This window comes from Hippopotamus amphibius, chromosome 2 (genome assembly GCF_030028045.1).
Source record: "Hippopotamus amphibius kiboko isolate mHipAmp2 chromosome 2, mHipAmp2.hap2, whole genome shotgun sequence".
NCBI classification, from domain to species: domain Eukaryota; kingdom Metazoa; phylum Chordata; class Mammalia; order Artiodactyla; family Hippopotamidae; genus Hippopotamus; species Hippopotamus amphibius.
The window spans coordinates 9,363,040-9,376,716 of NC_080187.1; the positions used below are offsets into that span (position 1 = coordinate 9,363,040).

Consider the following 13,677-nt stretch of genomic DNA (forward strand, 5'->3'; position numbering starts at 1 on the left):
GGACAGGGCAGTCTGTGAGGCCGGCGAGGCTGGGACGGACGGGCCGCAGGGCATGTGGGGTAGTGGGCTGGGAGGGAGGATAAGCAGGCTACAGGGAAGGTAACCGAGACACAGGGATTATCTTAGACGCTGCTGCCTGAACTGAGGAGCTTGGGGAGCTCCCACCCTGGCTGCGATGGGGCATCCATCAGATGGAGAAATGGGGCGACTGCTTACAAGGGAAATAAAGCGCGGCAGAGACAGGGAATATTTATATGCCCATCTTCTCACTCCGAGAGAAGACGCTTCATCATGGGGTTGGCTGCAAAATTACACTTTTCCCGACTCCCGAATAGAGAGAATCTTTTGTCTGGGCAACAGGGAGGACAATAAGGGCTTCCCTGGGACAGACCCCTCCGGGGTCAGCACCACCCTCCTGCAGAGCCAGATGGCTGCTGCCCAGGGCGAGGGGGCCAGGTCAGGGCCGGAAAGCCCCCCTTTGCTCTGTCGCTGGCTGCTTCCTGGTCGCCTCCCATGGCCGAGGGGAGATGAGCGAAAACACACTCTCCTGCCTCGGGGTAATTTACACGGCAAAGCTCCTGCTCTGAGCCTGCGACGGACGTGGAAGGCAGGGGATGTGGCTGTGGGAGGGCGGGGCCAGGAGAGGCACGGCCTTCACTGTGGGAATCGGTTTACTAGCCCCGGCTTTGTCACGTCAACAGCCCACACCACCTGAGAGCACCTAAAGAATTTCCCCCCAAATCTGCCAGGTGGCATGGGCACTGGTTTTAATCACAACCCTCCTCAGGGGCCCTCCATGAGACATAACCAGGTGCTGCGTAACCACGACTGCCGGGGCCTCCCGTGAGCGCCACGGCTGCAGCCTTGGGACCGGCGCTCCGGCGGGGGTGGGATCCCGGGCCTGCACGCCAGCCTGAGGATGGGGAGGCGGGGGACTTGCCCAGGGTCCAGCCTAGGAGGCAGATCTGGCATGCTACCCCGGGGGGCTCGACTGGAAAATGTGTCCCTCCCCTATGCCACGCTGCCTCCGCTGTTCCACAGGGTCCACCCACGTCCCTGCAGACACCCGCATCTACACACGCGCGCAGCAGGCGGCTCTGGGCCACACCGCCAGCCAGGGCGCCTCGGCCTGCCTTCCTGAGGCGGGGCTGGGCAGCATGCTCTCCCTTGAGCGCGTCAGATTCCGGGGTGGGTGGGGCTAGAGGTGCACTGCCACCTACGGGGGGGGGGGGGGGGCGCGACACCTTGTCTCTCTGCATCTGTGACTCAGTGCCAGCAGGCTGGGGTCCACGGCGGGTCCCGCTGTGGTGACGGCACCGGGGACAGCGCTCCTGGGCTGGCTGCTGGTGATCCCTCTGGTCCCTAATCACCAAGCTCAAGGCTGACAGGGTGATGGGGCTTGTTCAGGAGGTGACCGGTCCCTGAGGCTAGATGGTGGTGACCGGGCGCAGGCTTAAATTCAGAAGCAGCCTCCAGGCGGGGCAGGGTGAGTAACGCTAAGGTTGGCAAGAGAGCAAGCCCACGCCAGTCCCAGACGGTGGCAGCGTGCTGCCTTCAGGGGCGGGCACGCCCACCTCCTTTACAGCTGGGGCCACCTGAGCCCAGGTTTCTGCTGTGAGCCGGGGTGACACCACCTCTGCTGGGCACGGAGGGATAAGGGAGCGGGGTGCTTGCACAAAGCAGCCCCCACTAGCACTGGGCTCTGCCCACTGCTTGGGAATCCAGGGCGAGATCCAGGGGGTGTTCAGGATGGGCAAGGGGACATGCAGGTCACGGTCAGCCCTGAACCCAAAGGCAGTCTCCCGCCTCCTTGGCGGAGGGCACTCAGCTTGACGGTGTAACCGTGAGCAAAGCAAACCCCCAGCCAAGCACCCCTGCCCCCAGGCCCCTCCCCTAGCACATGCCCCTCCTGCCAAGGCAGCCAGACTAGGTGGGAATGAAAAGGGGCAAAATCATCACAACCGAGGGGACCCCCAGCTGCTCAGGGCCAGCCCACGGAGCCCGAGTGCAGGGGGCCGGGGGGCTGTGGGCACAGCTTCTCCTCGGGCTCCAACTCCAGGAGCAACGCTGAGTTCAGCGGCTAAAAGGGGCAAGTTCTCCAGCTTATTTATGGGAAAATTCTCTGACGTTGTTGCAGAAGGAGACGCCCATTCACCAAAGTGTGTGGATGTCAACATACTAATCTCCATCAAAAGCGCGCAGATGGCTGGTGGAAGTAACTTTTAAATCCTCAGATTAAATGCAAAACTCCACGGCATCCTTGACTGCGGTGATATCTGAGATGATTTTACACCCTATTTAGCACTTCTAACCTCTCCCTGTTTCCCTACATTTTTTTAAAACTTTAATTTCCTTCAACAGATAACACAGATTTGTGTTTTTAACCCATTGCTGAAAACAAGGAAGCAAGCCAGGCTTGGTCAACTGGGCTGTCTCTGCTCTGCCACTAGCAAGAAGGCAGTGGATCAGGCTGCAACAGGACGGACCTACACCAACTCTCCCCGCTTCCTGTGGACCACGGGAACAGTAATGACAGTGACCATGACCATGACAGCAGCCACCGATAACTAGCAGTAGCCACGGCAGGTGCTGTTCTAAGCTATTTCCATGACTGTCTCGTTCAAACCCACAAATGCTATGGGGCATTTTATTACTACCTTGATTTTACATAAGAGGAAACTGAGGCTCAGAAAAGTGAAACAGAAGAGCTGAGGATTCTGCTCCTGCCAGGCTCAAAGTGCCTGACATCAACAGAACGTATTGCAACCAAACATATTTTTGGCCGTTTAGGGGGGAAGAGAATTAAGAGAACTGATGGTGGTTTCTACCACATACACTGGCTCTGTTCTATTTCACCCTGTCCCAGTAACATGAAGGCCCGGCCACCCAGGTCGACGGGCCTCCCAGGTACCACTGTCCCCACCAGCCTCTTAAGGACAGGGAGCCACAGACTTTACGTCGTAACAGAGCACACTTGGAGTACAATGTGCTAGGTCTCAGTCTTCTCTTGGGCAAATTACTTCACCTCTCAGAGTCTCAATTTCTGCCCCACGAAATGTGGAGGAATGATGCCACCTGGTCAGCTTGGGGTGAGAATCGGTGATGATGGAGGTAAAGCCCAGGCCCAGAGCTGAGCTCGTAGCAGGTGCTTAAATGAACAGGGCTCTGGTTACAGCCCGGGAGGACGACGGGGGCGGGGGGTGCGGGATGACATTCTCTCGTGGCCACCCCATCTCCGGCACTTGCCACCTACCCTACCAGCCCACAGCGATGGGCACTTGATGTCCATGGCGCTTTACACATCTATCCATTTAGTGTTCACGAGACAGGTTCTACTGTCATTCTGGCTTCAAGCAGAGAGGGGGTGTGACCACTGTCCCTCCAACCCTGCCGCTTAAGGTCTGTGCGACCTTGTTCATCCTGAAAGGTCACAGGCTGCACCCCTGTTTCACCGCCTGCAGCCAGAGCAGGTCGCCTGCAAAGGCCTTCTGCACACGCTCGCCGGCGCTAACCTGTGTGGGACCCCACGCAAAGGCAGTCTGAGCAGGCTGCCGCCTAGCTTTTGAGCAGGGCTGGCCTGGGGCTCCAGGTACATGCATATTTCTGGTGTGGTAGCCAGCCATTTTTCTTCCTAAGTTTACCTCCCCAAAATCTATAAATGACAATCATGTTGGTTTTTATGATTTACTGAAAATCAAAGACAAAGGGGGACTTTTTTTGTCTTGTTTTTGCTATGACAGGTTTAGAAATTTGTTGTACTACATTGATTCAATTTTCCTTGATTTCAGCCATCTTTCAATAATGCAACCTGCTTCTGCAAGCTGGGTACACAAGAGAAAACCCAGAGGAACTGAGAATATTGAAATGGTTCTACCATTTCCATCTTTGAGACAAATGTTCCTCTCAGAGGAGATCTGGCTGCAAGCATGTGACCGCTTAACAACCATGTACACATGAAAGACGACACACACGCTAACGCTGTCTTTTGAAAGCGGGGAGACCACCGGCAGATCTGACCTCCGGTTTGATTCCATTATCTCAACGCTCTTTCTTCGGAGTTGCCACATGTGCTCTAGTCCCAGATTTCTTACTTTTTTATTGGGAAACCATCCAACTCTTTCGAACCAGGCTGCTAGTGGCGTCTGGCTTTTCAAGCACAACGGAATGCACCATGACCCTTCCTCTAAATCACGATGAGGCTCGGACATTTCCCCAAACCCCTCCTGGTGGCAAATAATAAAACAGAAGGAGGAAAAGCCAACTCCACGACCATCCCCAACCGCCACCTTCTTCAAGCTGAGACATTTTTAAAAAATGAAGCAGAATTGACTGTTCCGTGTATCATGTAAAACCTTCTGTCTTATTACTTTAAATAATATATGCATTAAAAGTTTCTTTTTCTAAGAAATAAACCTGAGTGAAGTGAAAGTGTCTTTCTCAGAGGGTCGCCCCACTCTGAGGTCCCTCCTGTTCCTGGAAAGCACCCCTAATGGGGATGGGAGACCCTGGGGCGAGCGAGCCACGCCCCTCCCACCTGCCCGGCTCTGGGAGGCTCGCTTACCTCTTTTTCAATTTCTGCCAGAGATTTGATGGTGATTCCCAAGAGATCAAAGGGCTGCATCTGAAAATATACAAGTCACCCTTTTAAACGGCTGGAAAAACACTGCTTCACATTTGCTTTTATTCACAATTGTGACACTTCAACCCCCCTTGTGATCTGGCATTCTCTCCACTCCCTTTCCACAGAAACCATCAGTGAGACTCTACAGAGATGAGTGAGGGTAAATGGGCCAGTAGCAGGAGCAGACTCAGAAAACCTGGCTGTCACCAGGGTCCCTTCTGGTGAGGACCCCTGCCTCGGCATCTGTCTACAGCACCTGGGGGCAGGGGTCCACAGTTCTCCTGAAAGACCGTGGCAGTCACCATACCTCCTGCCTCTCGTATCTCCCTGCCCATGGAAAAAGCCGGTGTGCTCTTTCTGCAGCCGCGGGGATGGAGGTGCCCCCGGCTTCCCCATACCGCCCGACAGCCGCCTCTACGTGCTGGAACAGGTCTAAGGAGCTCCAGAAGGCAGGCAGCCAATTTCCTGTCTGGGGCTCCTTGGCATCAGGGAAAGAGATGGAGGGAATTCCAGGTCTTTGAAAACGCAAGGTGAATGAAATAACTGCCTATCAATTAACATTTGAGAAATCAAGGGTGGAAAATAACTGCATTTTAATGGCTGTTTCTATAACTTCATAGAGATGGGGACCTTTCTTTGAAAACGCTGCCTTTTCCACAGACAGCCTGAAAAATCAAATACACATGGCAACAAGAGTCAGCTGGATGCCCAGAGGGGCCTGGGCTGAAATGTACAGTGCGGAGCAGAGGGAACCTGGTCTCTGAGGTCCCTGGTCTGAGTCCTCCTCTGGGATCATCAGTGGTCTGTATCCCCAAGGGGCACCAGCCCAGCCTCCTGCAGCCCAGGCCAGCAGCTGGCAGCCTGCGATGAACAGGTGAAACCTGAGAATCTCTGACAAAACCCGGGGGCCTTCACGGTTCTGAACTGCAGCCCAGAGGTGGGGGTAGAGCTGGAGCTTGAGCCGGGCCGGGGGGATTTCCTGCGAGGGGTGGTAGAAAGAGGCCGGCTCCGAGCCTAACCAGGCTCAGGGCCTCCTCGGGATGCAGCAGCGGCAGGTTAATCACTCCATCATTTCCTCTCCAGTTACAAGATTACAAAGCACCACGGGCGGGCGGGCCTTCCAGCCGCCAGGCTGCTGGGAGATTAAAGAGAGAAGCGCAGGGAAGCACTCGCACTGGGCTTGGCCTGAGTCCGCCTGCCTGAGTACTTGCTGAGTCGGCAGAGCCCGATCTTGGGACAGGGCCACCGAATTAGGCACTCAGCTCCTGGGGCTGCTCTGCCAGTAGCCACAAAACAGTTTGGCTTTCTCCTGCTGCCAGCCCGCGTGGCGCGAGCACGGGGCCGTCTGCCCGCGCGGCCCGGGATCCAGCAGAGGTCCAGCTGTTGTATCATTAGGCTCTAACTGCCCCACTAAACTTTCCCGATTGGAGCCGGTGCGCAGGACAGAACGGCCTCTCCAAGGGAGCGGGCAGGAGAGGCGCCAGCGTCTCCATGGCAACGCGGCCAAGGGGAGTCAGCTGAAGTTACTCATGCTCTGCATGTCACGTCACGAGCGTTTTTCAAGATTAAGCTGCTTACCAGAAGGGTACAGAGGGGGCCTATTATATTTCATGAAAATGGAAACTCCAGTGCAGGTCAAATCGCGAGCTGGGTGGTTTTAAGCCGGGTCCAAGAAAAACACTGACGGATTCTTTAGCTGGTGCCCAAACTAAGGCCTTCATGTTTATTAGCTACTCAAAGCAAACTTCTGCAGAGAGGATTTAAAAAAGCCCAGAAACAAGTCTACGGAGCCGGCATGGACCAGGCCTGTACAGCTGAGATGGGGCCACTGCCATCCTGGGGGCAGGCACCCCCGTAGAGAGGGCACAGGGGTGCCGGGTGGGGCCCGCAGAGTCGTGTGTGCTGGTGCCTCTCACGGTCTGTGTTCTGGCCTTCGGGAGGCGCGGGAGCCGCCGGGTCCCAAGCGAGCCCAGCCAGCTCACTCAGACCCTCTGTCACGAAAGATGGCTCAGGGGTCCAGCCTGGCCTCGGTTGCCTCACATGTATCATGGGGTCCGTGCTGGCCTGCAGTGGGCGGGAGACCCACAGTTGCCAGGCACCCTACACTAGCAGGCCCAGCCCTGCCACCCTGACGCCTGCGGTTTACAGCAGAGAACGCGGTCGTCATGGAACGCGGCAGCGACAATGGGAAAGCGAGGCAGCTTTCCTCCTGCTTGACGTTGTCATTGTTAAACGAACAAACAAAAGAACAAAAATCAATAAGGTGAGCTTGGAAACCGAGAACAGTTATAGCCAGTGACGTTCAGTATAATTTACCATCACATCTGAATCAAAAAGCCTCGGCTGCGGCTGTGTCTGCATCCGAGTGTCTGCTGGCCTGTCTCGCTCCCTCCCCACCCTCATCCCTTCTTTACGTTCCCTTCTCAAGCACCTACTACGCAGCGTAAACTGAAGGGGCCCAGGGAGGTACACAGCCCACTTCCAGCTCTCAGGCAGCCCTACTGTCGGCTGCAGGGCCGAGCTTCCAGCGGAGGGGAGAACGAGGGCAGCAACCATTCCAGCCAGGTCAGGGGAGGGGGTGTGGGGGCTGCCAGGACGGCCGGGCGTGCTGCGCAGAGAGAGCTCAGGCTGAGGGGCGCGGAGCAGAAGCGGAGGGCGGTCACGCATGGAACTTACACTTTGTGGAACACAAGAGAACTTCTCTGAGATCATAAAAGGCACGCCATCCATTGCTGCAAAAAAGGAAAAAAAAAAGAGAAATTGGCATCGCAGACACCACGGACGTTCAGCAACTTCAGACACTGACACAGATAGTACAGGCCAGTCAGGGGCTGGAGCCAGCCGACACGCACACAGGTGAGGGGCGGGAGGCGTCGTGTGCCCAGGTACCATCCCTGCCCCAGGACACACACCCGGGGAGCGAGGCAGACACCCCGCCAAAGTGCAGGGAAGGGTCCAGAGCCCACCCAGGGTCTGACCTGTAAGTGGCGGGAGGTGCCCGGGGGCTGGTGCAGGACAAAGGGGCCCGGGGGCTGAGGGGGCAAGGCCGGGCTCGGTGAGGAGGTGGGCAGCAAGTGTGTCTGTGAGATGTTCTCCCAGCTGAGCCCGATCTCAGCCAGGCTGTCAGACTCACGGGAAAGGTCCAGGTTGGAGGAAGGAGTGGCCCTAGAGTCACACAGACGGGGTTTGGACCCCAGCCGGGGCTTTGGGTGTGCTTGAGTGTAAAAGGACGGCGCGGGCTGCGGAGGAGCAGGTGTGAGCCGGCGGTGGGCGCTCGGCAGGTGGGGCTGCGTGGCCACTGTCGCCGGCTCCTGGTCTCTGAGTCCTGGTTTCACAGGCTGAATCGGGGCTCACCTGTCTGCTCGGTGTTACCAGGACACAGAACGGGTGGGAATGGGTCCCCAGCAAAGGAAAATGGGAGGGGGGTGTCAGTGGTTCAGCTCCTTTCCAACAGCCCTGTGCCCACCGTCCCCAGGTCACACCGTCAAACCACACCCAGAGCTGCCGCCCCCAGTGCACCCTCTCCCGGGACAAGTGGAATTACGACATCAGCGTGGAAGCCTCTGCACACACAGCAACAGGTCACACTGGACCGAGCGTGACGTGGACACCCCCAGAGTGAAGGCCGCGCAGTCGCAGGCTATAGAGCACCGCAGGCTTCCCTGGGGCCCGGCTTCTCCATCAGGTCCAAGCAGAGGCCAGATTCAGCCTCGCTGATCCCACCCACTAGCGCGGTATCGGCCTCATGCTGAGGGGGCCTCGCTGAGGGCGATGGTTTTCTGGTAAATTGTGGTCACAGGAAGAAATGGAGTGATGAGTTCCCTGGAAATGATGACCTCTGCCTCCCCCGACATCTAAGATGCGCCTTCTCCGGTACACAAGTGGTGGACAATTATTTTTTTCAGTCCTAAGAAGTCACAGAAGCAGAAAGAAGAAAAGGAAATAAGAGAAAGAAAAGAAACCTGAGACAAACCCTCTCTGACCAGCAAGATGAGCCCAAAGTCTCATTTTAAGCTATGTCCGTAATTTCTGGAAAGAAAAAAATGGAACCTTCTCTGGTAAGTTTGAAGAAAATGAAATAGCACAGCTGGGCGCAGCTGCTGCACTGGAAACCTCCTCCTTTCCTGGGAAGGCTGCTTGGCCATGGGGCTTGGACAGAGATGTCTGTGGTCAGAGACCCTGCATCACGGAGGCCCCTGTGACCTGCCCTCACTGCCGGGAAGAGGACCAGCTGAGCACTGGGGACAGTGTGACAGCTCCTCAGAAAGGAGGCGGAAGCCCACGGTAACCTTATACAGTACATCACGCATGCAAATATACTAATGAAGTCTGAGCACCTACACTCATTTACAGCTGGGACAACCCACCCGTGAACAGACGGTCCTTGAAAGGCCATGACATCGTCTAGAAAAGGCAGGACCAGGCCCACCCAGGACCCAAGGAGAGGCCAGGCTCCCTTCCCAGCAGTCGCCACCATCCACCCAACGCGGCTGGGAGTCAAGGCTCACCCCGCGGGGCACTCTGGCCCCAGCCCCTTCCAGATGCCATGGAGGCAGGCGTGCGCGAAGCACGCATGGCATTTCCGACCATTCACAGATGGGGGGTGGAGGCCACACAGCTGGCCAGCAGGGACTCCAGTCGTTGGCCCTTCCGTGAGGTATACATAAAATTTCTGAGAACAAACCTGCTCCTTCCACACCGCGCCCTCCCCACGTCTCCAGCTGGCCCTTCCACCAGCTCCTTCCCACCAGACCTGTGGGCCAGGAGGTGGGCATGTGCAAGCAGCTCTGTCAGACCCACCGTGGTCTCTCGAAGCCGCTCTTTCCTCAGCCGCCCCCGTCCCCGTTAAGGCGCTGCCCCCATCCTGGCCACCCCAAGTCAGGCGCTAGGGGCCACAGCCTACTTTACCTCTCCTTCAAATTCTCAAAGCCCCCTGTTGTCACCTGCCCTGGCCGTGTCACTCTCTGCTCTCTGCACACGCACCTCTCTCCCAGCTTCTCTCTGCCCAGGAGACAGACGGCAGGGCCCAGGGCAGAGCTCCCTTCCTGCGCTCGGGAGGCAAGCCGGCCCAGTGCCTGGGAGTGGTTTCCAGCGAGCACATCTTTGACCACAGCACTAAGCTGAGAAGCCGTCCCGTTCATTCACTAGGCTTTCTGCCTTTGGTGTTTAAAGACCTTCTTAGTGACTGGGGGTTTCTGGTAAGATACGGTGAAGACCTCCCTTCTCACTGGTGACAGCTGTTTCCATCTAAATGTCAACGTATGTACAGAGAACTCGTGTTCGGAAAAGGTGGTAAGGGGATCTGCAAAGGCCCGACCACCCTGAGCAATGAGAGGCCTGGGGAGCACTGGGCGGCAGTGAGAGAGGGAGGTGGGCCCTGCCCGGCACGAGGCTGGCAGTCGTGCCCGCGCGCAAAGGGGACGAGGCGGAGCTCCAAGGTGGAGTGCTCACTGCCCTGCCGCGAAGGACGCCCCTCCCCGGCACCCTACATCCGCCCCCCGCCCCCCCGCCATGCCTCCAGGGCTCACGCAGAGCGCCCTCCTGCAGGAAGCCGTCCCCAAGGCCCTGCCTGCCCCCCGGCTGCCTCGCCACGGCCGCGTCTCCTCTCCTGGCTGTCACGTGCGCGTCTCCGCTGCATTCCTGTCCCAACACAGGGGGTTCCTGGGGGGGCTCAGCGTCCCCCGTAATGGGGCTCCAGCCTGGGAGACATCTGGAGAGACGAAAGGGAAGACGCGTCCCCCAGACTGTCTGCGAAGCGAGAGGCAGCAGTGAGGGTGGCCCTCAGGACCGTGGGCCGATGCCCTCCTGACCGGGTTCCGTGGCAGAGGAGACGCTGGGAGAACCATCTGGACCTCATCCGATCTTGAGGGGGGCTGTCTGGTGAAGGGAGAGAGGTGGGAACTGGGGATGAATCACTACTTTATCTCAGCGCTCAGGAGAGAAAGACGGGCACAGCCAGATGCTCCCTGTATTCTTCTAGAAAACAGACTTTAACAATCTTGGAGGAAAAGAGAGCGAGTCCGTAAGATCCCAGTGGCTGAAGCTCCCCGCTGGGAGCTGGCTGGCGAGCAACAGCCGCCACGGTGACACGCTGGGAGTCCCTGGAAAGGGGAGCCAGAGTCCCCAGGGGCCGGTGAGAGTCTGCTAAACACATGATGTGCCAACCAAGTTCCATTTCTTTAAAAAATCTAGTGTAGCCAAGATGATGGTAGGCTGAAAGAACGCGGATTTTAGCAAAGCATTTGACAAGTTTCCCATGTTACCCGAGTGGACAAGACGGACAACATTACGTAGAGGAGAATCCATAACTGGTTGGACTAGGCGTTCAAGAAGCTGATTAATAGATTGGCGCTGACCTCAAGTGACCTCTCTGGATGGTGCCCACGGCGTTATCAATTACTCCGATGAAGACATGCATGGTAGGCTTATCCAGTATGCAGCTGATAAGGACAGCCTGCAAACTGGATAACAGGGAGACAGCCAATAAAGATCTCAAAAAGATGGGGTCGTGGGCTACATTTTACAGATGGAATTTACTAAAGGTCAGCGTTAAGCCCTGTACTTTAGGTCCGAAACACCAACTGCGTTAGATGGAATGAAAGAGATGTTCGTGCTGGAATAACAGCAGAAGACATGAAAAAACACTTGCCTGTAGTTGAAGAAGTCAACAGTGTGACTTGACTGCTTAGAAAGGGGTGGGGGGGGGGGGGATGGCATCGTACGTGACAGTGCAGCAGTCCCGGGAGCAAGGCGAGGGAGCCACCAACTTGGTCTGCTCCGGGCTCGAGGGAGGGCTTCAGTGCTGGGACTGCACTCTCAGAGGGGTGTCCTGGGCAGCCTGCCGGATGTTGAGGGACCTGAAGCCAGCCCACAGGAGGGAAGGAAAGGAAGCCATCCGACCTGCTGCTCCAGGAAGCCCTGACGCCACCTGGCATCCGAGAGCCCAGCGCCATGCCCGGCACACAGGAAGCACAGCAAGATGGGGTCTGGTCCAGATAAGGTGAACACAGTTAAATGTCTGCACATGTTCTCAGAGCTGTCACACGAAGACGGGCTAGAGAGAGGGGGCATGGTTCTGAGGGGAGACCCTGCCGTCCTCTGGGGAAGGCGGAAGGGAGGACCAGCGGAACTGGCTGACAGAGGTCCGGGCGGACGGCCACCTGTCGGGGAGTTAGGGAGGGATTTTGTGTGTTGGTAAAAAGCTGATCTGTGGACTGCTAAATCCCCTTCTAATTCTGTGACATCCATTTCTGTTCTCCTTATCTGGGCAGCCTTTCCCTATTTTAAAATATCTAGAGGTTTGCCAAACATAATTCTTAAAGTCTATGGCACATATTTTTCACATGTTCCAAAAGATGTTTGTAGATCACCTCCATCTGGGCTCCTCGTTGTGGAGTCACGTTTCCTTCCTTCCCTCCTCCTGCCCGAGCTGAGGCCAGGGTTTCGTCCTCACTGTGATCCTCCTTCTAGCCTTCAGCCTACTGCCGAGTCCTAGTCAGAGTGACACGCGCTGGAGGGGCTGGAGGGAGACTGTGATGAGGGGGCAGCTCTCATGGAGCCGCTGCTCAGGGCGTACATGTTCACCTCCCCAACTGGCCTTTCCAGTCAGCTTGGGTTTGTACAGGGGTCTCACACGGACAGGGCCTGACGGGTCCACGGTCACAACCCAGAAGCCGGACACAGAAGTCTTTCCTTATTGGCACCAAAGGTGGCATTCCCAGGGCCCAGAACAGTCCGCTCTCCAGGCCCCGCGGCTCCCTTAAACCTTGGATGCAACAGAACTTTCCCCCTAGTCCAGTTCTAGGCTAGAAAGAGAGAAAAGGAAAGGAAACCACATTTACTGACCACATACTAGAGAGTGAACATGGACCAAATAACTTAACCCTTAAATTGATCACGTGCAAGTTACATTTAAGGAAACCGAGGCTGTAGGAATTACATAACTCGATGGGGCCAGGATGGAGCCCAGAGCCCAGCTGGCGGTGGCACCGCCGCGGGTGTGGCAGGGAGGACAGGCCTGACCTCAGACTCAGCGGGGGGCAGACGTGTGGCCGTCTCACCTCTGAGTCCTGCCCTGGCCCAGGAGGTGCTGTGAGGGTGGAAGAGGCACACAGCAAACGCAGCTCCTGCTCTGACCCAGAGCTCTGTGCCAGGCAGGCGCCCTTTCAGGACCAGGACAGTGCTTTTCTTCGTCCTCTTCCTTTTTTTCCCTCTTTCTTCTTCAATTTTATTTTTGGTGGCAGTTTTAACAAAACGCTGATCCTCGGCACCAAGCGGCATACAGCAGATGAAAGCAAGGATGTGCCGCGGGCTCCGTAGCGCAATTAGCATTCTCCTAAACAAACGAGCTTCCACAGAGCTGTAATTAAGCAGGCCTGTAATTAAGTATATGCCCTTTATCATAACGATCATGCTTAAAAATGGCATGATGCATGGCACTCTGTTATTAATGCTGCAATCCCAAACTGGAGTGCGAGTACATAGAAATCAGCGTGTCAGGCCTGTCACCAGAGTGTTTGTAAAATACATTAAAGAAAAAAACCAGGAAACAATGAGCTCATTCAACTGTTCTTTTTACAATCAGGCACGACAAGTCAAGAGGATTGTGAATGCTTACAGAATCTGCAAGGTTTAAACAAATAAAGCTCTAATCTGCTACTGTATTAATACCACCCTCTATTCTAAAGAAGGAAGGGGGGTGTGTGTGTGATTTTCCGCCCCCCCCCCCCCCAACTGACCGGGATACCTGCCCTTGCTTTCCTTGGGGAAGAAGTCCAATTTGCATGTCGTATCTGTTTGGACATAAAATTGGATTCCTGCTTGCACAGACAGCTCTGCCATGAATCTGCAGGACTCTGCCTGGCAACGGGGCACGGCCACGGCTCCTGCGTATGGGAACTGCTGTAGAGCTGTACTTGCCAAGGCAATCCCGCAGGGCCTTCCCTTGCTTGCCCCTCCACACACACACCTCGGACTTCTGCGGGCTCCACACAAACCTGCCGCGGACCGACTCCCAAAGGCACCGGGCCCGGGACCAGCCCATCACCTTGGTCAGG

General features: G+C 56.3%; 1 protein-coding gene across 1 annotated transcript in view; it reads right to left on the bottom strand.

Annotated features, from left to right (window-relative positions):
- MVB12B (multivesicular body subunit 12B) overlaps positions 1-13,677 on the bottom strand; it is a 179,574-nt gene that overhangs the window by 19,341 nt on the left and 146,556 nt on the right. The window contains exons 8-9 of the mRNA XM_057724313.1: positions 7,298-7,353; positions 4,562-4,621 (exon numbers count right to left, since the gene is read on the bottom strand). Coding sequence (XP_057580296.1) covers positions 4,562-4,621; positions 7,298-7,353 — 116 coding nt within the window. The remainder of the gene's footprint in view (positions 1-4,561; positions 4,622-7,297; positions 7,354-13,677) is intronic.